Source organism: Xiphophorus hellerii, chromosome 11 (assembly GCF_003331165.1).
Source record: "Xiphophorus hellerii strain 12219 chromosome 11, Xiphophorus_hellerii-4.1, whole genome shotgun sequence".
NCBI classification, from domain to species: Eukaryota; Metazoa; Chordata; class Actinopteri; order Cyprinodontiformes; family Poeciliidae; genus Xiphophorus; species Xiphophorus hellerii.
This window is the reverse complement of record NC_045682.1, coordinates 20,648,134-20,672,625: the sequence shown is the minus strand read 5'-3', so window position 1 is coordinate 20,672,625 and position 24,492 is coordinate 20,648,134. Positions and strand designations below refer to the sequence as shown.

The 24,492-nt window shown below is 40.6% G+C and overlaps 2 protein-coding genes across 2 annotated transcripts; both read left to right on the top strand.

Moving 5' to 3' along the window:
• The first annotated feature begins 935 nt into the window (after positions 1–935).
• Positions 936–4,701, top strand: thap12a (THAP domain containing 12a). Its single transcript, XM_032576139.1, has 5 exons — positions 936–1,149; positions 1,523–1,640; positions 2,123–2,221; positions 2,509–2,545; positions 2,619–4,701. The coding sequence occupies exons 1-5, from the start codon at positions 1,064–1,066 to the stop codon at positions 4,433–4,435; spliced, it is 2,157 nt and encodes a 718-aa protein (XP_032432030.1). The 5' UTR covers positions 936–1,063; the 3' UTR covers positions 4,436–4,701.
• A 1,401-nt stretch (positions 4,702–6,102) lies between these two features.
• LOC116728216 (uncharacterized) lies at positions 6,103–19,967 on the top strand. The gene is made up of 11 exons (XM_032576138.1): positions 6,103–6,461; positions 7,842–7,962; positions 8,972–9,079; positions 9,166–9,202; positions 9,335–11,109; positions 11,202–11,232; positions 12,130–13,898; positions 14,238–14,286; positions 14,372–16,170; positions 17,684–17,720; positions 17,834–19,967. The coding sequence occupies exons 1-11, from the start codon at positions 6,367–6,369 to the stop codon at positions 19,357–19,359; spliced, it is 7,347 nt and encodes a 2,448-aa protein (XP_032432029.1). The 5' UTR covers positions 6,103–6,366; the 3' UTR covers positions 19,360–19,967.
• The last annotated feature ends 4,525 nt before the right edge of the window (positions 19,968–24,492 follow it).

Below are 24,492 nucleotides of genomic sequence, written 5' to 3'. Positions count from 1 at the left end.
GTGTGTAAATGACGTTTCCACCATGATTACCATCTATAATCCACAGTGTAACAATGGTGGCTGTCTTTGATTTAGACGCTGTGTTTTTACATGTCTACAATATGACTAGAAAACCACAACATAAACAATCAATGTTCGGAACATGTCGAGACATGTTTGTTGTACCTTGGGAAAGTGGCAAACAAATCTCGCGCTAATTTTTACGTAGGCTAAACGTTGTCTAGACCAACCGGAAGTTAACATACCTTCAAAATAAAAAGAGAAAATGGAAACGCAAGTAAATTCGTATAGTAAACAAAGTCTGATTAACTTTTTTTTTTAAAGATAAGGGTTGATAAATTAGAAATGTGTAAATTCTAATATAATAAATGAATAAAAGTTCATTTATTTGAGCAACTTATTTTCCTAAGTGAAACATTAGGTGGATTAATTACACAGACTGACGGTGATTTTCCACTTAAAGTTATGTGGGCAGTGGGCTTAGTAAAAAGTATATGTAATACCCCCTTAAAGGTTTTTATTTTCACAAGGTTCTTTTAATCTGATGCATCAGACATTTAACAAGAGCTTACCATGGCAGTATCCCTCTCAAGCCAAAGTAATCTGCTCTGACCTAAACCTTAACCCCAAGGATACTAGACACACCAACTAGAACTAATTCCGTATTCAAAGAAAACCCTTTAGTAAGAGCAGATCAATCGATCTATAAAACTGTTATCATTTGCATGCATAACATAAACTCTCCAAGATGGCAATTCATCCTCATTTTACCCCTAGCTACAAAGTTACCCTAACTGAACTTCAGCTGTTCTAAATTAAGTCCATATGAACAAAAACGCAATTTTTGTAACTTTGAAATGATGTAGGTGGTCTTCTTGAACCACACTGCACTCAAGTTAATTTTTTCAGTGGCTTTTATAATTTTATTCTGAAGGCAATAACCGGAAGTCTTAGGTCTTCATAGCCTATGGCTAGATCTACGTAGCTTGGCAGCTAACGTTAACATTCGCCTCTTTCTTCAAAAAGTCCACGAAAAATAGAGTTTTATTCCCAAAAAGTCATCATGCAGAACCACTGCGTCGTGCCGGACTGTCCCAGTGGTATTTCGGACTTCCAGGCGCTCTTCCGGTTTCCACGAGATCCAAACAGGTAAGTGATGCTAATGTAGCCAGGAAGATGTGCATCAGTTAGCATAATATAGGTTTCGCGGGTTTAATAATGTCTTTTAATGCACCGCTGCATGTAAATTGTGTGGCTTTGTGAGCTCCATTAAGATTTTGTTGTTATTCCATAGTTAAATCCTAATATCTGTAGAAGTATCCGCAATAAATTCACAGTGAACTTTTGTGCATTTAGTTAAAAATGGACCAAAAAGGATTTCTGAGTTTCATTCAGCAAAAAGATGTAAAATTATAATTATTACTGTTTAATCTTCCATCGGGATCAATAAAGTATTTTTGAATTTGAATATGTAGGAACTCTTTAATATGTAACGTCATTGTATAGCTGGTTTGTTCCTCAGATTGCAGAAGTGGGTTGAACAGTGCCAGAGGGATGACCTGAAAGAGAAATCAGTGGAGCAGCTCTACAAATACTACAGACTCTGTGGGAAACATTTTGAAGCATCTGCATTTGATAGTGTAAGTTCTGTGCTCAGTTTGGATGGTTATGCTGCAGATTAGAGTGAGATCCAACACTACATATATGTAGATTTTTATTTATGTTTTGACGTACATCTCTACTATGTATGCTTTTAAAATAATTTATTTCTGTCATTATAAATGTTTACACATTTCTCCAGTATTTTAATGCTAATCTACACAATGTTGTTTCCACAATTCCTTATCCTGTAGAGTTGATTGACTTCACTTTCACTATCAATATATTGGCCTTTTTTCATCGGTGTATTGATTAAATTTTAGTTGATCATTTCTAGCCTTTAAAAGTTTGTCTTCCTATTTTAACCTCTAAGGTATCTTGGGTTACACTTACTTGGATGAAAAGAACTCTGTAAATAAAGTTTGACTGATTGATATAATTCACTACCACAATGGTGGTATAAAAAAAGACTAAAGTTTTAAAAAAAAATTTATAGGGATTACGTTGTGTGCTCTTGTTCCAGGATGCTCCAGGTTCTGTGTTGAAAGCTGACGCTGTCCCGTCTGTGTTTGATGGTCCAAGCCAACCTCAGAGTGGACAAGTGAAGCGTGGTAAAGAGACGGTGGGTAAAAGAATGATTAATAGTTATAGTGAATGTCAAATGTATACATCATCTGTAATTGTCTCAAAATGTTGACCGCTTTTTGCAAATGTATGTTTTTTGCATTTGCCAGACATAACACCTAAACATAAGATTTTTTTATGTTAAGGTGAATGGTACATTTGTCACACTAGAGGGAGATGATGTTTTAGAATGATTTGTGAAGGGATTTCTTATGTATTTGTAAAAAATCTTTTTAGCTGTTTTTAATCTAATTTCACTTTTGATTTGTCTGATTTTCTCTGAAGACAAAAGATAGTGAAACAGAGAGAAGAGGAAGGAAAAGTAAGATGAAATAATGCATTTTTTTTATTTTAAAAATGTGTTCCAACTGTAACCAAAATATATATTTTTTTAGGAATGAAAAAAGCTCCAGCAGAGCCTATTACTGAAACTGTACAGAATGTACCAGAGGAAGACGAAGAGAAAAAGTACCTCAAGACTTTACTGGAGGTTCTTCTACTGCTCGGAGAGCAAAGCATTCCGCCATTTGCACCGTGTAATGGGAAAGACGACGGCTTGAAGTCGTGTAACTTCCAGGCGTTGCTGGAATACCGCCTGAACTGTGGAGATGAAGTCTTAAAGAACAGGTTTGATTCATCAAGGCAAAACTGCTTTTCCAACGAACTCGACACGCTCATCACGGTTTGTGAGCAGTATGTGCGCAGTAAGGTGATCGAGGGAGTCAAGCAAAACGGCTTTTTCTCGCTGCTCACCAGCGAACCAGTGAAGATCTCAGGAGAATGGTGCCTTCCGGTGTTCCTTCGTTATGTGGACCAGTTGAAAAGTCATCAGGAGAAGTTTGCGGGGTTCTTGACCTTTGAAGGAGATGAAAATGACCTGGCAGAAAAACTACTATCTGAAATGACTGATCGATGGGGTTTAGATATGAGCCAGTGTAGAGCGCAAGCCCACGCCTGCTCTGGGACCCACTCGAGAAAAATTAAAGCATTTGCTTCCAAATTGGTTGAGAAGTACCCCAAGGCTATACTGACATTTAGATCTACTAATCCCTTGACCCTGTCTCTGGCCAACAGTATGGGTGTGTCAGGGGTTCAACTCGTTCTGTCCACCTTTAAGCAGATTGAATTGTTTTTCTCTCAGTCATCATTACTGCAGGTGGAGTTTGAGCATGCGATTTCCATCTTCTACCCAGACAAAGAGGACAAAGCTGAGGAGCTGAAGAAGATAAGCCGGACCAGCTGGACCAGAAGGAATGATGGGTTTGAGGTGGCACTGGATGTCATAGAGGCACTGTTGCTTTGTGTGGACAGCGTCCATGACAACGAAGACATGAGGTGGAATGACCAAGTCACCCACAGTGCTTTAGAGATCTCCAAAGCCTTAACTGACTTTGAGTTCATCATGGCGTTAATCGTGCTGAAAAACGTGATGGTGCTCATCCAGGCGTTTGGCAAAAATCTCCAAGGGAAAGCGGTGGACATCCATTCAGCTACAGCCAGCTTGACCGCTGTGCTGCAGTCCCTGAAGGAAATGTCCGACAACATCGACGTCTATCACGACTTTTTCTACGACGAAGCCGTCAACCTAGCGGCAACCATGGAGATCCCTGTCAAGGTTCCTCGGTTCTTCTTGATGAAGCATCAGGGAGAAGAAAGAAGCACTCAGGAGGATGACTACTACAAGGAGCAAGTGACGGTTCCTGCGGTGAAGCACGTCATCGGCGAAATGAATGATCTCTTCTCTCAGGATCACATCAAGGTCTTGGGGTGTATGTGTCTGATCCCAGACATCATAGAGGGGAAGAAGTCCACTCAGCCGGACGAGGAGAGTGTTCAGGTGTTCAGTGACGACATCCCAAATGCAGGAAGTCTCTCTGCTGAGCTGCACTGCTGGTGGGTCAAATGGAGCAAGAAAAGCAAAGGCGAGACGTTTCCCGCCAGCCTCCATGACACGCTGCAACTGGCCGATGTCAAGTTCTTCCCCAACGTGATGACGGCTCTGAGACTCCTCAGCATCCTTCCCACGCTGGCTCTGGAGGACAGCTCCGACGTGGCGTTCAAACGTTACCGGATGTACATAGAGAATATGCCTGACAATGTCAAGTCAAAAAGCCTCGCCCTTTTCAACATAAACTACGACGTTGGGTTTGATCTGGATTCCATGGTAGAACTCTACCAGAAGACGTACCCTGAAAGGCAGGAAGTCTCTTGAGCTTCCAGAAAATGTTAGGCTTTATTTTCTGACCCTCAAATGAAAATGGAATGTTTTGTACTTGGTTTTATTTTTTATGATGAAATGTAGACATTAATATGGGCAGATCTGTACACTAGGTCTCTATAGTTTTCTTTTCTTCCACTATTAATCATTTCTGTAGTGAAATGATAATTTGTTCTGGTGTTTTGAGAGTTTTGTCTGGATTTGCAGAAAACATGCCCAGTCTTGAATTTGCAATTAAAGAGAAGGAATTTCTAAATTTACTGGTATTGTTGTCATTCTGCTTTTATTTTAGGTTTTTCTTTACTTAGCTTTCAAAATATAATTTCTGGATGTGATTGTAAAGTCACACTGATAATAAATAGTATCTAATTATTTTACCAGGAAACAGATTATACATTATAAACATTTAACATGTTCCATTTTCAATGCCTTTGAAAGGTTTTCATATTCCCTAACATTTTTCAAAAACTATATGCATGTGACAGGTTAACATGCTGAAAAGAGTAATTATAAAGAGGATATTGGGGAAGTGGTGTGTTTGTATTCATAACATACAACCTCCTCGTCTCAATACTTTGTAGAACCATGTTTCAATGTGGTTTCTATTGCACTAAGTATTTGGGGAATAACTACTAACTTTTCACATCTACTGACTATTCTTTGCTAAATAGCTCAACCTCAGTCAAATTGAACAGAGTGTGTGTAATAATCACTTTTAAAGCCACAGAGTCTCAATTGTGTTGAAGTTTACTGAGTCATACAAACGCATACATGATGTGTTGACCTAAACCCTACCTTTATAATGCTGTATGTTCATGTCTCAACTCTTTAGCAGCCTTAAACAGTTTTTTCCCCCAGTGTTGGTTTGTATTTTATTTAAAATCTTGCTGGGAGACAGGAAAATGTTCCAGAACCGTTTTTATTCTCTTTTAAATCAGTGCAGAAAAATTTAGACTAAGTCAATGTGTGGAGAAAATGAATTTGTCAAAAACTTCGGTGATTTTATGTGGAATGATAATGTTAAAATCTAGATTTCGCTCATAAGAAGCATTTCCACAGTTCCATTTATATTCCATTTAATGAAAATCTGCCTTATTTTATGGTATATTGCAACAATAAATATATTCTCAACTGGTAGTGGTGGAGTTAGGGTCATAAAGCCCTCACATTAGATCAGAAGCAGATGTCGAATTGCTATTTTTTAAACAATATATTGAAATAAATTTTGAAGCCATATTAGAAGAGTCAATGTGATGATCAAAATACAAAAAGGCCTTTTTACGATGGAGTATTAGGGCCATAAAAACAAAGTAAAAAAAATATATGTCATAATATTACGAGAATAAAGGCGAAGTAACACGAGAATGAAATCGTAATAATATGAGGATAAAGTTATAATATTTCGGGAATAAGGTCAATAATACGAGAAGTGGTAAAATTACTGCAATCGTATGGCTTTAATCTCATACGAGTTTATTCTCGTAATGTGACTTTATTCTCTCGTTTGTCTTATCAATTTCTTAGCGTGGCCCTAATAGTACGTGTTACTTTTTGCAAGATGTAAATGAATAATCACAAAGCCACATCTGTTGCAGAGTGCATTTACAAAACAGAACGCGGTCTGTCCCATTCTGCCCTCTGCTGGTGAACTATTGGTATAGCATATATTAGTTCCTGGTTGATAGGACAACACGCTTTCGACCACTGTTAGCTTAGCTCGCAGCTTCAACTTCGGAAAGCATGAAATTAATCGGTTTTTAGTTTATCAAAGAGGCACTAGACGAAAGTACAATAGAAATTATAAGGCGCTGCTTGCATTTTATGTCCTAGGTATGGCTCTGTAGACAGAGTTTGGTTTTAGTGGGCTTACCAGCTTGCAACCGCCAGCTAAGCTAGCTAAGTTGCTAGCTACACTACAGTCCAAAATGACTGACTGCTGCGCTGCAGCGAACTGTGATTACGAGCAGCAGGGGTCCGAAAACACCACTCCGCTTTTCAGCTTCCCTTTGGATCCGGAGCGGTAAGGATTCGTCTCATTTCGTGCAAAAGTTGAGCAGAAATAAGCCGCGCATAGCTTGCAAAATGAATGTGTTAGCTCTGTACTGCTAGCGATGGGGTTAGCTTTACATCATGTTAGCTAATAGTGACACAACTCTGTGGAAAATGGCGCAGACTCATGTTACTCTTAAAAGAAAAGTCCGTGTGAAACAAACACGTTTGTTAGCCGGTGTAGACTTCCACGGCTGTTTCATAAGAGGTCATGCCCGACTTTGATTAATCGGTTAATCTAAAGGAAAATAGGCGTAATGGAGTCTTTTTTTCCCCCCAAATGTGTAAATGGCTATCGGATCAACAGACTGTCCACAGGGGTATCACGGGCTGACATGGGGGCAGTTTGGCAAGATCATATCTCGAGTAGCAGTGTTTTGGCGTTGCGGTTTTAATAACATGCTTAGTTATATGAATTCTACTGCAAGTGTGTAAAGCTAGGTTTGCACAGTTTAACTTGTGCAGTTAGAGTTAACTGGCGACAATAATTGACTAATTTTGTGTTGAAGAAAAAACTGCTTTCTGTTTCGAGATATCTATATAGTTTGTATTCCGACTGAAATCCCTCCATCTCCCGAGTACCCGCAGGCTGAGTTATTCCACAGCTTTTCAGTAATCTGGATTACCTTTGATCAGTTTTTGTTAAAAGTCAAAAAAATACGTAAAATCTATTTGCGATCTAAATCAAGTTTTGTGGAACCTCTAGTTTGTCAAAATGCAATAGGTTACCATTTTTTGTTATTAACACACCAAAAAAGAAGAATCAAATCATCTATAGCAGTCCACACTTTTGCCATGTGGGCCGAAATTGTTAAATTGGAAGTTCCCATGGGACACAAAAATAAATTTAAAAAAAAATACAAATTCAAAAACTTTTATCATTGTAATTTTTGTTTGTTTGTTTTGCGTACTTTATTTTACTTGTACATCCTCCCCAATAAACTAAACCTGAAATATTTTACAGAAATAGCTTGATTGCAGAAAAACTGGTATGTAATACATGCTAAATCCAAAATATAAAAGGGATCTCACTTATTAAAATACAGTTAATTTCAGAAATTGTTTTGCCAAGTTATATTCTCAGCAACAAAAGCATAATATGGGCCATGTTTTTTTTCAATCAAAGGTTGTCCAGACTAAATCATCTGGGGAAATCAGTCAGATTGGGCATGCAACTTTTAATTCATCACATGATTGGAAAGATGGAATAAAGAGCACACAGGGTCATGGTTGCTTGGTGCAAAGGAGATTTTTGAGAAACTATTACCACTGTTATTTTTATTTGATTTTTTTTCTGAGTCTGTGGTTGGCAGGCTATTTAATGTCATTACCTATCTTATTTATTTTTCAGATGCCAGCAATGGTTGATCAACTGCCATCGCCAGGATTTAGCATCACAGCCGCCAGAACAGTTGCATAATCTGTACAAAGTTTGTGCAAAACACTTTGAGCCCTCCATGGTTGAGCAACAGGTAAGAGTCAAACCTGAGCTCGTTGTCTTGTCGGCAATCAGTGACGAATGAAGCTGGTGTCAATTCTTGATGCAGTAACTGGGTTTGTGGAAAATCAACTTAATGCATGACAGGGAAGTTGTAGTACCTGAATACTCACCCAACGCAGCCACTAGGGGGCAGCGTAGCAGGAGGAAGCAACCTGAGCCAGTACAAGGTTAATAGCTGTATGCTGAAAAGTAAACAAGGAGGTGAATTAGAGCCAGGGTAGATTTTTTCAGACGGATCGGGAAAGATTAAGAGGATCTTGCATGAGAGAGTTTATGAGCCACGAAACCAGAAGACAGAGACTGTCTGTCACCTGCCCAACCAGATTGCACTGTGTTGTCATTTCTATTAATTTTAATTATGAGATGAGTGTTCTGGTTGTTTAATTCATTTTCTGTGCAGTCTTTACGTTTGTAGACTGCACTATTGTTTGAATTATTAATTTTACCAATGCATTCTAATGTAAACAAACATGGTGTAGTCACCTGTAGCAACAGTGGTATTTACCACATACTCATTATGGTGACAAATCTACCAGGAATAACAGAGTTAGTGTTAGCACATGTTTTCCTGGGTCTTGGTTGATTTTATTGGTTTATTTCTTTATTTCTTAGCAGCTACAATGTTAAACCACTTTGGAAAAGGTTTGCAGTCTTAAATCACCATGTTAAGGCCTGAACCACTTCATGAACAGAACTACATACGTGTTGCATCAGGTCTAAATGTGTTCAACAGATAATAACCCAATATTGTTTGGTGATGATTATAATTTTGTTTGTGGGCATTCCACCCACTACTTAACACTAAAGTTACACTGCATTAGCAGTGTGACTAAAACTGTACAGAAAATCTTTAACATTGGGTGAAAGTCTATTAACTTTATATACCATCCTAAAAACTGAGTAATTTAATAAGATATCCAAAATACCAGAGAATCGTCATTGTGCACGCAACAATTAACATTTAATATCTTTTTTTTCAGACTGCATCAAGCTGTGTGTTAAAGGAAGATGCTGTTCCTACCATATTTGACTCTACTGCTCCTGTGATTCAACAGGAAACATGTAACAGGAAGCGAGCTAGAGACCCAGTAAGTATACATTTTATTGTTTAAAATTAGTCCTTTTGAATTTGTTAAGCATAGAAACCCTAATGATCAATTGTGTCCTTATCCAGTCAGAAGAGGAAGCTGCTGTTGTAAAGAAATCAAAAGGTAACTTGCTCAGTTTGCTGGAAATTAAATTTCTTGCTTTTATCCCAAGAACATGTTGATACATTAAAAGATGATGAGTTTGTACAATCATTTCAGCTTCTCGGTTATGCTTCTATTATTATTTCACACCAGAAAATGCACCAGAAATGAAAGAAGAGCTGACAGAAATGGGAGTATCTCAAAAGGAAAACCAAACCCAAGAGGATGTAGCCATCTCCAAAGCAAAAGAAACTCTGAAGATTTACTTTAAGGAAATCCTGGCTCTGACGGGATTCAGCATCAATGGGGCAAACAGCAGCTCAGATGAACCAATTGGCAGTGTGCGGGGTCAGCGGGCTCATAATCCGATCTGTGTCGAGAAAATAGACAAAAAGGAAATCCTGCAATTCGGTGAACACTTCATGCAAGAGGAGATCCAAAACAGCCTCAGACTGTCGAGATTCTTCTCCATTCTTGTCCAGGACGTGACGAACATAGAGGGAAAGGAGCAGATTCCGGTTTTCATCCGGTCGGTAACGGTCGCAGGTTTCCCCCAGAAGCACCTGATTGGCTTCTTACCGTGTGATTTGGATGCAGAGAATCTGTTCTACATGCTACTTTCTGAGCTGAGAAATAAATGGGGTTTGAGGATGGAGCACTGTCGAGGACTCAGTTATCTCTCCACAGGAAGCATGTGTCAGAAAATGCGGGATCTTACCTGCAGAATCCTGCAAGAGTTTCCCCAAGTAGTGCTCTCCCCAAGTGACCCGTATGCGTTCAACATTTGGATAATCCGCTGCATGCCTGTGCCCTCCATTCAGAAGGTTGCAGATACTGTGCAGGAAGTGGCATTATTACTTCGACGAATCCCAGAGCTGAGCAAGCGATTGGATGGAAAGATCCAGGTGACGTATGGGCATTTAAAGGGTGAAGTTGACCGGATCAAAGCTGCTCTCAGTGGGATTTGGGAATACGGCACTGACGCCTTCCAGACCATGCTAGAAATCCTCGAACCATTCCTTACCTGCATCAATGAGATCATTTCGAAGGTGGATGAAGAAACGGCCGAACAGATGGCTAAGCTCAAGCCGGTTCTAAAGAACTTTAACTTCATCATCACTCTTGTTGTTCTGAAGAACACACTGTGCTGTGTGAGCATACTTAACTCCAGTCTCAGGGGAATAATAAGCATCAGCAGTACCTTGCAGTATACTATCTCCAATGCCTTAAAGCTGGTCAGCAAATACCAACAAGAGCTAGCAATATTTCACAGGAAATGGTTTTCTGACGCAGTCGGCCGAGCAAAGAAACTGGGCGTGGAGATCACTAAACCAGAAATGGCCCAAGTGGACCCAAATGAGACCCCACTGGAGGACTTCTACAGAGAGACTCTAAGTAGGCCCATCTTGCAGTACCTCGTTGCAGAAGTGAAGAGAGTGTTCAGCACCGAGATGGTGAGGATCCTCCGATGGCTCTCGTTGGTCCCGTCTTACATGGCCGACCACAATTTCAGCATTCGCAGGGATAAAGTAGCCGATGCCAACTTGAACAACCTCGCACGTCCCGACACATTCTACGAAGAGCTTGGATGTTGGGAGGTGAAGTGGAGGCATGCGAGCAAGCGGAGAATCCTCCCAACCACGGTGTTTGCTACCCTCAAAATTCCAGATATCGGGTTTTACCCAAATGTGCAGAGCTTGCTGAGGGTGTTGGGGACTGTTCCATGTGTAAATGCGGAGGCGGATGTGTACGGACAGTACCACATGGTACTGGAGCGATGCCATTTCTATCTGAAAGCCACCCTGCAGGAACAAAGACAGTGCAACATGGCATTTGTGTACGTGAACCAGGATGTGCATTTTAGTGTGGAGAAAATGGTGGAGTCATACATTGAGAAACATCCAGACATCCTGAAGTTGCTGCAGATGGTGAGCAGATAAACACAGGCTGAATACAAGATGGCATGTAAGAGGTTACTGTTCATTATGAGCTAACGTGCATTTGTGTTGCTGTTTTACAGGATGATGCCATAACAGAGAACCTTTCACAAGGTAATTTCAAGCAATTTAGTTGCAGTTCGAACATAATCTTACAGTTCATCAAATTGACATTGTTACATTTAAGCCTAAAACCGTAAATTAATTTCACTGTTAATGAATTTTGTTACAAATGCATTAAGTCTGGAAAAGGTTGAGATGTTGTCATGCCAGATCCATTTTCCAATTTTAACATGAAAAAACCTCACGCTTACATTTATTTAAAAAAAAAATAGCAAAAAGAAATTACAAATGACAAAATTATTATAAAAAAGTGGCTTTTTTTCCCAATCAACTCTTCTGTGAATTGTAAGACCGAGTATGAGGGCCAGACTGTGAGAATTTTGTTTAATTACTGGAATACAGTCATCATATTGGCAGAATAAAGACACAATTTTACGATAAATAAATCTTAAAATTACAAAAAAAAATTTAATGCTGGTGTAAAAACTATTTCTATTAAGCATTAGGTTTTACTAATAAAACTTATATCAAAAAGTATAACTTCACAAGATGCTCAACATTTCTCATCTTTTTTTGTCATTTTTTGAATTCTCATAAAATTACTACTTCATTCCCCTGATATTATGACTGTATTCTGATTGTGATGTTATTCTTGTCGTAAAAAAAATAACATGGCCCTAATAATGTCATAGAGTTGACCTGAATTCAAAGTCCAAATAAATATAAGCTGACATCAAAAATAAATAAATATATTGACATATAAGCCCTGACATTTGTTCTTTCATGTCTGGATTTTAAGAAGAGCTTTTATTTATTTATTTTTTAAGCAATGGTCTTTATTAAGGCTCGGATTAAGGGTTATTTGAGATTATCTGTAATTTATTTTGTAATAGATTTCTTCTTTATCATAACACTGTAATCTTACCAAGGTCTAATCTCATCTTTCAGTGACGGTCCATGGAAACCACGCTGAAAAGGATGCTGAGGAAGAACTGACGCGGATAAATCTAGAGATGGATGCTGATAGGCTTGTGGAGATGAAATGTGCAGAGACCGATAGGGAAGCTCTTAAATCTGCTTTGCAGACTGCAGTGGTGGCTGCCTACAGCAGTCACAGCAAGCTGCACACAGATGCATGTCCTGCTCAGGATGGAGAGGTGGAGTATGTGACCAAGTCTGAAATGAAGGAAGTTCTCACAGTGTGTGAGAATGCTGTGAGAGAGGGGATCCTCACAGAGGTGGGGAGTTCGTTTTTTTCCCTCATCATCGACCGTGTTGTGAAACTGGGAGAAAAAGAATACCTTCCCATCTTCATTAGGTTTGTTGACAGTTTTGATGTCATGCGTTTAGAGTTGATAGGATTTCTTGAGGCAGATCTGGAATGTGACGTCATGGTGCAAAGTCTTATGCAAAAAATAACTGAGGACTGGCGTCTGGATTTAGGTAACTGCAGAGGTCAAGCTTACCTTGGCTCTGGTGATGTTTCCTACAAGCTCAAAGCCTTTGCCTGCAAAGTGCAAGAGAAGTATCCGCTTGCTATCAGCACACATTGTTCTGCTTATTCGTTCAACACATGGTGGTCTAAATCAATCCCAGTGCCTGCTGTTAATAGAGCCCTGGATACATTTGAAGAAATCCTGACATTTTTTGGGAGCAGTGCTGCTCTAGAAAAACAACTTGACCATGTGATAGCATATGGCCTTAGAGAGAGCTACGAAAAGGTCCAAGAGTTACAGGGGAGATTCTGCACTGTTTGGCAGGAGAAGCATGACTCTTATGAGGTGTTTGTGCAGATGCTTGAGCCCCTAAGCGAATGTCTGGAGAGGATCAAGAACAACCCACAGAGATGGAAGCTATCTGTTTCTGAACAAGCCGCAGTCCATCTGCGCAAAGTCATGGAGTTTGATTTCATAATTTCCATGGTGGCCTTGAAGAATGCTTCCTCCTTCACCAGAGAGCTCAGCGCAGGTATCCAGAAGGACCAGTTCAGTGTGGCGTCCCAGCTTTGCCAAATCAGTGGTATCGTGGCCACTCTGAACAGAGTGAAAACCAATATGAAGTTGTTCCACCAGAACTGGTTTGATGAGGCTTGTGCGATAGCACAGAGCCTTAGAGTGCAGATCGAAGTGCCTGACAACTCTCTTCCAAAAGATGGCTTGATAAAGCCAGCCACATATTACAAAGACTGCCTGAGTGTGCCCCTCGTAGATAACCTCATCAATGCCGTAAAGGATCATTTTTCAGATGACCACAAAGAAGCTCTGAACTTCCTCTCTCTTGTTCCCTGCTCAGTCACAGTGAGCTACATGTTCGAAAACCTGAAGTCAAAGCAGCCTCTCTATAGCAGCGACCTCCCTGACGCAGACAACTTCTTAACAGAGCTCTGTTGTTGGAGAGTAACATGGAAGACTAAGGTGGCATCCGTGACTATCCCGAGCTCCATATTTCCCACGTTACGCCTGCCACTCATGCAGTACTTCGGGAACATCAATACCCTGCTGAGGATCATGTCTGTTCTTCCCAGCACCAAGCTAGAGGACTGTGGTGTTGTAATGCGCCACAAGAAATTTCAGGACTACTTGAGAAGCACGCATCCCAAGGACAGGTCTGTGTGTTTGGCTATGCTCTACGTCAGCACAAACTTCAGCAGGGATCTGGACCGTATGGTCAGCCAGTGTTTGAAGGTTACGCCACAAGCGTTGGAGGGCATCTGTTTGGTATGTACCTCTATTCATTACTGTGACGTAGAGTCCCCGTTCTGTTTGTTTTACTCTACAGCACAAGTGTCAAACTCCAGTCCTTAAGGGCCGGTGTCCTGCGGGATTTAGATGTGCCACAGGTACAAAACACTGGAATGAAATGGCTTAATCACCTCCTCTTTGTGTAGATAAGTTCTCCAGAGCCTTGCTAATGACCTAATTATTTTATTCAGGTGTGGTGCAGCAGAGGCACATCTAAAAGTTGCAGGACACCGGCCCTTGAGGACTGGAGTTTGACACCCCTGCTCTACAGTCTTGTTTAATTTAATACATAAGATTATCTTGCTATTCTTGCAGGACAAGGAATCAAAGAGTCTCATCAAGAACTCTGAAAATAACATGGAAGGTAAACAGTGAAGATATTATTTTTAATATTTATTTTTTTTGCCTATGTTTTTCTGGTAACTAACCATTTTCCTTGATGTATTTAGTTGACATGATCAAGGACAAAGTTGGGGAGCTCAGTGTTCAGCTATCTCCTGAGAAGTTGCAGATCCAAGAAATGAAAGCCACGGATGAGAACGGGCTCACAGGAGACAACCGTCAGAGCCTGGCTACAGTTTTTAGGCTGGCAGCACTCCTGGGGAAAAAGAAACGCAGTCTCTGTGAGCTCTCTGAGGAAGATCGAGAACCTCTTGTTCAGGAGCTGAAGTTGTGCCACTGGTTTGGAAGTGAAAGCAAAAGCATATCATGGATTAGTGATGACGAAATGGAGAACCTCCTGATAAACGGAATCAGAGATGTCATACTAAAAGAAATACAGGAATCGCCATTTTTCTCCCTGATCACTGATAAACCTGTTAAAGTTACTAACAAAATCTACCTACCTGTTTTCACTCGTTACGTTGGGGAATCTACTCCAAAAGTGGAACTGATTGGGTTCTTACCATTTAATGAAAATGGCGATATTGACAGGCAAGCAAGTAACCTTGCAAAGATTCTTACTGAAGACTGGGGCTTGCCCATGTCTAAGTGCCGAGGCCAAGCATTCATGCATTTAGGTCTTGGTTATCAAAGCCTGAAGAAGATGTCTTTAGATTTCCTCAACAACTATCCACTCTGTGTCGTAACGCCCAGTGAGTCTTGTGGTCTCGCTCATTGGTTGGCCAGTAGTGTGCCTTGTCCTTCTGTGGCAAAAATGCTGGACATCACAGAAGATCTGCTGCTGTTCTTTGACCAATCTCCTGATCTAGAGGAACAGTTGGCAGAGGCTGTTGATGGGCTTTTAAACATGCCAAGAGAGGCGTTAGAGGAAATTCCAGAAACATGCTGCTCAAGGTGGAAAAAACGGGAGGACTTTTTTGACATCCTTGCTGATACATTAGAGGGCATACTCAGCTGCTTAGATGCTGTTAGCTCTAGTGTCACAGGGGCCAAGTCAGTGCATGCTCAGGTTCTGTCTACTGCTCTGAGGAACATGGATTTCATCGTCACTCTTGTGATTTTGAAGAACGCCTGTGCACCTCTTCGTAACTGCAGCACTGTTTTCCGCTGCGGAAACCCTGCTGACATTCTTTGCGAGGTGGAAAAAATCCCTTCCATCATAGCAACTCTTGAGAAAATGTTAAAAAATGTGAGCTCTGTGCACACTACTTGGTTTGAACAGGCATTCCAGTTGGCGACCAAGGTGGCTCCTGAACAAGTGTGCTTCTCAGAGGAAGTTAATAGCTATGATTCCCCAGAGATTTACTATGTAGAAAACCTGAGTATTCCACTACTCCATAATCTGATCGAGGAGATGAAATATTGCTTCTCAGACAACCATTTAAAGGCTCTGTCTGTCCTGTCACTGCTTCCTTCTTGTAATCCACAACCCATACTTTCAGAGACCACAGACAAGCCTTTCAGCCTTTACCTTGCAGATCTTCCTGAGCCTGACATGGCTGAGCAGGAAATTAATGCTTGGGCTGCCGTCTGGAGAGAGAAATACCAAGATAGTGCTCTTCCAACATCTATCGCTGAAGCACTTGTTCATCCAGAGTCCAAAAGCCACCCAACTGTTACCTTACTGCTCAGACTCGTTGCTGTCTTGCCAAGTGTCAGTATGGAATGTGACCTGATGAAGACCACTCTGAACTCAATGAGGGATCTGTTTAAAAACACAACATGCAGAGGCAGCCGGATCAGTCAAGTGATGCTTTTGTTGCACTCCATGACACTGAAGGGACTTCCAGAAGTCATTGAGATGTGCATGGAGGTTGATCCAGAGTGCGCTCCATGTCTGTCCCAGGTACGTTCACTTGTCACATGAACGTTTTAGCCAAATAACGATACTAATGAAAAATCTTGAATGTCTTTAATTTGGGGGCTTATACTGATTCATTGGAATCATTAGGAAATGCTCATATAATATAAACTTTAAATTTTATAAATGAGAATTGGTTGCATTAGTTTTAAATAGACTCGGATATATATACACTCCCTGTCTAATTTTGGTAAGTTTGTAGTGAAGCCGTATGCTTTTTGTTGTCATCAGCGGGATTCTGGCAAAGATCTGCTTAGATCTTTGACTACTCTTCTTATCTTGGCACATAGCTACTTTATAAACGTAATCCACCGATTTCCAGGTCCATATTATCCAAAAGATTGGTTTTGAATTGGATAAAGCAGGCCAAAATTAGTTTTTATGTATTGGATTACTGTCATGGTAGAACACCCAGTTGTCTCTAGAATTCAACCATTTAGCTGCTTGAGGTGTAGTGAAAATATTAAGAGGAAGGCTGCCTTCTCCTGTTTCTCCCACCCACCTATGCAAGCACCAGTGTTAGCATTGGGACCATGACCATATTTAACAGCTGATCCAGTTATCTCAGGTTTGAAAGCCTCGTCTTTAATCCTTCAAACATTCAGCCTGTCGTTGTGGCCAGATACCTCAATCTTTGTCTTGTCTGTCCATAAAACTCCGATCCAGAATGTATTTGGCTTGTCCACATGGACAACTGCAAGTTTCAGGCAAGATTTAAGAGGTGTTGCTGTTGGAGGCTTTATACTTATTCAGTTCAGTTAAAATGCTTTATTTTTCCCAAAGGGAACTGAAATAAAGAGAAATGTTAAACTTGCTAGTGTTTCAGCATGTTCAGGCTGTGGTGGACCCTGGGTTGGTACTGTTTGACCTAACCAACTTCCTTTTTATCTGAGCTGCCAGTTTAGGTCAAGTGGTTGAAACCTGAACAGGGTTGGGTGTCCCAAGCACACACCAAAGCTAGAGCAATTTGTCTTCCGTAAAACCTGTGATTCTTAAATTTGACCTGATTTAAACTAGTAAAATCTGATAAATGAAAGTAATATTTTGCTTTAAAGAATCCTGATTTTTCAAATCTGTTTTAGTAATTTTGTCTTAAGTCAACTTTAATGTTGGATGTTTCAAGACGTGTGGAAGTAACCCGTGCCAACTGGGTCAATGTTTTGTACTCAGATGTCCAAAAAAACCCTGAAAGGCCGATGGGAAACTCAATTTGTAAAATTATGGAATTCTGAAACAGAAAACTTAAATGGATGGGAGAGTTTCGATATATTGGAGGCTTTTAGAAAAAATGTTTTACTTGTGTGAGCTAGATAAAATCCACTATAAATCCAAAATCTTTAAAATGTATTGTATTATTGTTTCACCCAGAAGAAGCATTAATGCAAGGCACAAATTGTACAGTACTTTCACAATGAGCTCATATGACTAATGCAGTGATAAGAGAACAACCTGTGGTTGCTATCTATGCTAGGTTACTGAAGTTTTCAACTCATTTTAGGTCATGAAAGTTCTCCAAAGACTGAAGTTGGACAGAAGTAAGTTGATGTATTGCTTATTCAGTAACATCATCATCATCATCATCAAGTTTTGTGTTCTGCTTAAATTCAGGGTAGGAGTATAACTTTTGTTTTCTCTTACTGAAATTTAGGGGACCTTGATGCGAAATCAGCAGAATCCCAAGAATCGAGTGTTGCAGAGAAACCTGCAGATGAAGAGGTGAAAGCACCAGTTAAGGGAATGACTCAAAAGGTAGCTGAAGGACCTAGAACAGCTGTGTCTTTCTACGAGCCGCAGCTACGTGAACAAATCTTAAAGGAACTCTGGGACTCTCAGTTCTTCACGGCCATAACTGAGCAAGTGGTTGAAATTGATGGTGAGCTCTATATCCCGTTGTGCATCAGGTACTTAAACAAAGAGGACATCCAGTGTGAGGAAACACTGGCTTTCATCCCTTTCACCGAGGACTCTGGTGTCCTTTCCGAGGCCATAGAAACTGCCCTGTCTGAGAAGTGGGGACTCAACATGGAGTATTGCAGAGGACAGGCCTCACTAAGTGTTGGTGAAGCAGGAGCTCAGATGAGGGCTGTAAGTTTAGCCATTGCAACAAAATACCCTCAGGCTATTAGAACAGTTAGCTCTGCTCTGTCCCTCAATGTTTGGCTGGCGAGATCCTCCCCTGCTGAAGAAGCAGCCAATGGATCCGTCCTCATGGATAAATTATTACACTGGCTCACAGAGGATGTAGAACGCCAGAACATGCTGGAAGACATGATCATGTTGACGTTCCAGCAGGATGAGGCAAAGGCCTGTGAGTTGAGGGACAAACTCATCAAGAACTGGGAGAAGAGTCATGATATGCATGAGGTTATGGTAGAAATTTTGGAAGCAGCTATGCTCTGCCTGAATGAGCTGAAAGGAGAGGGAAGTACTTCAGACCAGCAACAAGCGTCAAATTTCTTTGATGCGATCAGAAACTTTGAGTTTATCTTTTCAACTGTGGTGCTGAATAATGTCCTGAGCTTAACTAAAAAGCTAAGTCAGTCTCTTCAAGGTAAACCTTTAGATATGCTGCTTGCTGTGAATACTTTGCCTGATCTCAAAGCGTCCCTTGGTAAGCTAAAGAGCGAGATTGATGTCCATCACAAGTCCTGGTTTGACGAAGCGGTTTCCTTGGCTTCTAAGCTAAACATTCAGATGCTGCATTCAGTTCTTCTAGAGCCGCTGAGTGACTTTTACAAAGAATCTGTCAGCATGAAAGTCGTGGAGCACTCAATAGCAGAAATTGACGACCTCTTCACAGACAAGGTACTGGATACATTAAAATGCCTGGAGATTGTGCCTTATGCAATGTTCAAAGTGAAAACCAGCATTCTCAGTGGTATTGTGTATCGCCTGTACAAGGAGGACTTGCCAGACCAGACCTCTCTTCACTCTGAAATGAAGGCGTGGAAGGAGAAATGGTTGGATCCTCTGGCAGGATACCTTCCAGCCACTGTGCTCGATACTCTCAAGACATCACAGATCAGAAGTTTTAGTAATATTGAAACGCTTCTCAGACTTCAGGTCATTTTGCCATTTTCACGACGGGAGAGCAATTTCAGGCAGGGGAAAAGGAGTCTGCAGGACTTCATTCAGCAAGACAAGAGATCCCTCTCTGAGCTCCATTCTCTGTAGGGGTTACAGGTCCTCTGGTTGAAGCTTTGAGCAATGTGTTTGAGAGGAAGTGGACGTTAGTACCCCCTAACTAAAGGACTGTTTTAGCCTTCACGGACAATTGTCCCTGTACATTACTAAATTTTTCTGTTGGTTTTCATCCTTCAATCCTATGCTCTGTTATTTCCTTTTTTTCCCTTTGTAGTTTGTACAATTGTATCTCCCAATGGGACCAATATGATGGAAAAACACAAAGCCCCAGTGATGGTTCTCAGTGCTTGTGCCTTGATGAGAAACTGATTTTTATCCCTTATCATGAACTTGAGATGGTCAGCATTGTCCCATTGGTTTTACTTGATAATCTTTTATCCCCTTTCCTCTCATAATCAGAAATGACACTGAGTTTAATCACTTTTACCAACTTTTTATTTTTTAAGACTCACTCTTATATTTCCTTGGCACAAATAGAAACCCTTAGTTCTGTCATGTCTCTGATTATTTTCTGTGTTTGCCATCTCCTTGCGAGAATGACTTTGCTGTAAACGTATCTTTGAGAATAATGTTTCCTTTATAGGAAAATCTTCATATATATTTGTCAAAAAACAATAATAAAATGATCCAAAAAGATATGTTCATTGTTGACTATGAAGTGTCTTTTACCATTATGGTAATTATTGAAGTCTGTAGGCTAATATGAAAGTCAACACAAGGTGGCGCAGTGCACCTATTATTCAAATGTGTCTGGTAACAAACTACAGGAATTCAAAAGTAAGAATGCTTTTTAACTATAAAGCTGTTTCCTCACGTAAAAACCAGATGTACCAAACAAGGTTAAAATAATTTCCCTCGTTAATGACGCACTCTGTTGGTTCCTATTCTTGCACTAAGAATATGTCCAGAGGAAACATTTGGGATTCTTCATCTCTATATGCTGTGTAAATATTTAGTTTACAGTTGCTACTTATTTGCCAGTCGAGCAGGAGGCCATTCTGGTTCTTGGTATGAGGGAGGGACGTGTTTAACCTGTATTTGCAGGAGATGCAAATCATCTCTTCTGTGAGCCATTGTTGCTTTTGTCTGTTAGTTAATATGTAATTCAAAGAATAAGCGTATTCTGCAGGTCTGCTGTTAGACGTTGCGTTTCCTGTTAATCATTTGTTACGAATTCCAGCAGTTCTGAAAGGAGGCATTGCAATAATAATAAAAACCCTGCATGGCTGTTTAAAAATTATAATCTATTGAAAACAGTGATTTTATTTTTTTTAAGTTCTTGATCTGTTTCTTGTACAAATAGAAATGGCTATAATTTAAAACCTGCATTACTTGTAGTAAAAACATAAAAACAAATTCTCCAAAAGATCCAGAGTATCAATATTTGACTATAAATTGACATTTGTGTAAGTGGTAAATCTTTTGCGTTTGTTCATTCATCACTGATTTTTATAAAGAATGTAGCTTCAGTTTGTTTAGTCGGTTTTTGCGTTGTTTTTCTTTTTTTCCCCCACCCAGATTTCAGTTTAATGTTCATAGAGAAAATCTTTCTGTTACGTTAACCTCTGAGTACTTTGACATGACAATGTGTTTTTATTGAAGTTGGCTTGAGAACAGGGATTTCAGTACTAAAATAACTACTAATAAACATTTCTGTACTGCCAGAACATGCTAATGTAAGCTAATTTAGATGTAAAAGCACTGTAGTGACATCGAAGTTATTAGTTCGGATCTGTAACTTTTATAAATGATGTAGGACTTAAATTGAAATCAAAATTGTTTTAAAATAAAATTGAACCTGGTGAACCTTTCATAAACCATGCTCTTTGCTCTCCTCCAGGGGCTAAACATTTGCAGGCCGTGCTGTATTTGTGGACCTTTTTAAATGTCCATGCTCAGGCTGCTACAGGTAAAAACCTCAGGTGTGGCCTGTGCGTTTGAGCGTGAAGAACACATCCTCCCTATCTAAGCAAAGCAAGGCATTCCCATAATTGACCTTTGCAGCAGGCTTCCTGTTTAATGTCAAGGTCCTGTGCTGATATAAGAGCTGTGGCAGTCTTGTAATCATATCCATACACGGCTGGGATTTAACTACACTTGCAGGAAAGACAGAGGGGCTTAAATGGATTTCATTTCAAGGTTCTCTTTCAGGGAGATTTGACAGCACAGACCGCAACGCAGACCCGTCTACAAGCAGAAGAACTTTTGATTTGAGTTATTCAAACGTCAGCTTGTTTATTGTACCCTTAAGAAACACTTCATTTCTATTTGCAGTTGTAAAACTGTATGATTTGAAACAGTAAGTGAAATGTGAGGTATGGTGTAGGTATTGTTGGTGAGATGGTACAGCCTAAATTATCTTCTGGATTGACAGTAAGACGTTTTTCAATTTACGAGGGATCTCGAGCTTTATCTAACTTCAAAGTTATTGCTTTCAAACCCTAGATCAGGATCTGCATCCGTTACTCTTGAGAAGTCTCCACTGAGCAATGTGAATATACAGAACAGGAACGTCCAAATCTTTTGTAATCCTTAAAAACGCAAGCTTTATTCCGTTATAAGGATGTTTTGGTGCTCCGGTCTAACAGTGTAAATATTCACAAGAACCAGATGTATCTGCACAATTTATCTGCGGTGGTGTTTAGAGGCCAGTGGCCCGGTCGATGCCAAGATTAGTGATCCTGCCGTCGCTCCTCAGCTTTGTGTTTAGCAGGAAGTGTGGGAGCAGAGACATCTGTAAATGAATGGAGTGTCTGAGAAGGTTGGAGTCATCTCCCCGCCCCTCACGGCCCATCGTAACCCCCAAGGAACTTAACACATTTTGCTCCTCTTTAGAAACACCTCTTGAGACAAACAGGGGTGTCGTACATTGTCATGAAGGACCTGTATGACTGATGTTCTGACAACGGAAACTCAAACCTCGAGTTGGACTCACTGAGATGTAAACAGCACCGTGTTGGCAGGAAGATATTGATCCCGAAACTCCTCTATCAAGAATGTAGACAGGATTTTCACCCACAATGTTTTAATCTAGCATGTAAATATCAATTGTAGCAACACAATGTCAGCTTTTGTTTACAAGAAGCATTTGTTGAGTGATGATACAGGTCTGAAATGGGCCGCATGCTGCCGGAGTTCAGTCTGAAGTGCATGTGAAGGACCTCATGTTGAGTTCTAAAGTCTTTCTTCCGTCTGTCACTTAAAAGGGCTCCATACTCAAAGCACAAAGATGCCGAGGGTGTAAAATGATGTAAAGAAAGTGTGTGAGACAACGACTGGACGATGCTCGTTGCTTCTGTGGAGGTTTCAGACACAACAAAGTTTTGGAGTTTTCACCCGGTGAATGCGAGGCTCTCGTCACTCAAAACTAATCTGTGATCCGCAAAAACATTTCGAAACCCAATCTGAACCTAAGCTCCGATCCAGAATGTTCTTGTTATTTGTCAATAACCAGCTGGCAGCACATCCACATGCCTACGTGTCATGCACAAATCAGAGATAAGAGGCTAAATGAAAGCTAACCGTGACAGCTGTGGTTCGCTGACTGTTTCCATTTGAAAAACCCACTTTTAAGCTCTTGCTTCAATCCAGAAATGATGGCTTTTAAGAAAAGTCCTGCTTTTCATTTGACGGGAGAATTATCCACGGTTTTCTGGGGGCTTGGCCGATGATGAACAGCAGGCAGCGATGAAGGTATCCTCGTCAGAAAGTGAAATATGTCCGTTTATTAGTTTATCGTTGTGGTTTTCTTATTGCTGGCACTGGCAACATTAAAGGGAAAATAATCTTTTTTTAATTAAGAAAAATTACCAGTTCAGTAAGTTGAATCTATTCGTACACGGTTTTTTCTTATTATTTTTGAAAATTTAATCTACGGATAATAAATTTTCTTAATTTCTCCAATGAATTTGGACTAATCTCTTTGACCATCCATGCTAGTTTTGTGGATGTATCCTAATCCATGACAGTAACTGCGCACCCATTTGGGCTGGGATCCTCCTGGGTGAAAGCTGACGGTCCGCCGCCCCATTCATGATATTAGGCTTGATCCTAATGAGATTAGAGGGACGAAGGCCTAGAGCTGTGAAACCTCTTCCTCCTCAGACAATAGCACACAGAAAACCTTCTAAATCATTTACGCAACACAAAACAATTCCTCAGCAAAACTAAAATACAGTTACGGTACATAAAGGGTTTGACTGAAGGTTAATAAATTGCAGTTTACATTTTTTTGGTTTCTGAAATATTTCTTTGGGGTTTAATAACATCCACCCATCTGTGGGTATTTGTCTCAATTACATGACATCGCAGTTGAAAATAAACTTGAAGCTCTGGATCAAACCACATCTGATTGAAAGTGTATTTGAACATTTCCAAACCGTGGAGTCGTGACTTTAAGAGACACTGATGCATGTTTGCCAGTAATCCCCTCTATTCTAGCCTCGACTGCAGCGACAGTTTTAAAAACTCCAATGCAAATGTAACATTATCTCCGCAAAGCTGGTTTTCGTCTTCTTCGTGGATTATCGATCATAACTCCATTCTGGCTCTGCTCCTCCATGACGTGAATTATTTCGTTATAATAAACCACCGTGCTTCACCGCCCCTCACATCTCCTGTGTTGCTTGGAAGGTGAGATGTGAAGATCAAGGGGCTGCGTGTTGATCCTAGCTCAGGAATGGAGAGCCTGTGTGTAAAACGTCTGTGGACAGGCCCGGTCCTGCTGCAAGCTCCACAACTCCCACACACACTCTGACCTCGTTGCCCATTCACAGCCGACTGCCATGTAAAACACATCAAGCCTCTCTGAAACCATCCCCCCGCCACGCTGGCCCTGTGTATTGTAAACAAGGTTCATGCATATGGAGCTATCGTAAAGCTGTTTGGCAAACAGGTATTGAAGCCAGCGGTGGGTTCCCAGAGGAAGAGGGGGGGATTGTTTTGGTCCGCCTCAATAGCAGCATGACAACGCCTGGCCCGCCGCCGCTCCCCGATGGCGCAAAAGGCCAGCCGTGTTAGCAGTGGAAGCTGCAAGGTCAAGGCCTGGACAAGAGCTCAGCTCCAGTCACATCCCGAGCCAAAACGATACGTCGCGTTCCCGCAGCCGCAGCGTATTGCATACAGCGTGCTTAATACCGGAGGAAAACAGACCGAGCAGGAAAG

Bases quoted from the DNA above. Each gene is read 5' to 3' on its own strand.
- LOC116728216 (XM_032576138.1), top strand. From the start codon at position 6,367: ATGACTGACTGCTGCGCTGCAGCGAACTGTGATTACGAGCAGCAGGGG. The intron at 9,203-9,334 runs GTAACTTGCTCA...ATTTCACACCAG, and splicing joins TGTTGTAAAGAAATCAAAAG to AAAATGCACCAGAAATGAAA. The intron at 13,899-14,237 runs GTATGTACCTCT...CTATTCTTGCAG, and splicing joins CGTTGGAGGGCATCTGTTTG to GACAAGGAATCAAAGAGTCT.
- thap12a (XM_032576139.1), top strand. From the start codon at position 1,064: ATGCAGAACCACTGCGTCGTGCCGGACTGTCCCAGTGGTATTTCGGAC. The intron at 1,150-1,522 runs GTAAGTGATGCT...TTTGTTCCTCAG, and splicing joins TTTCCACGAGATCCAAACAG to ATTGCAGAAGTGGGTTGAAC. The intron at 2,546-2,618 runs GTAAGATGAAAT...ATATTTTTTTAG, and splicing joins AGAGAGAAGAGGAAGGAAAA to GAATGAAAAAAGCTCCAGCA.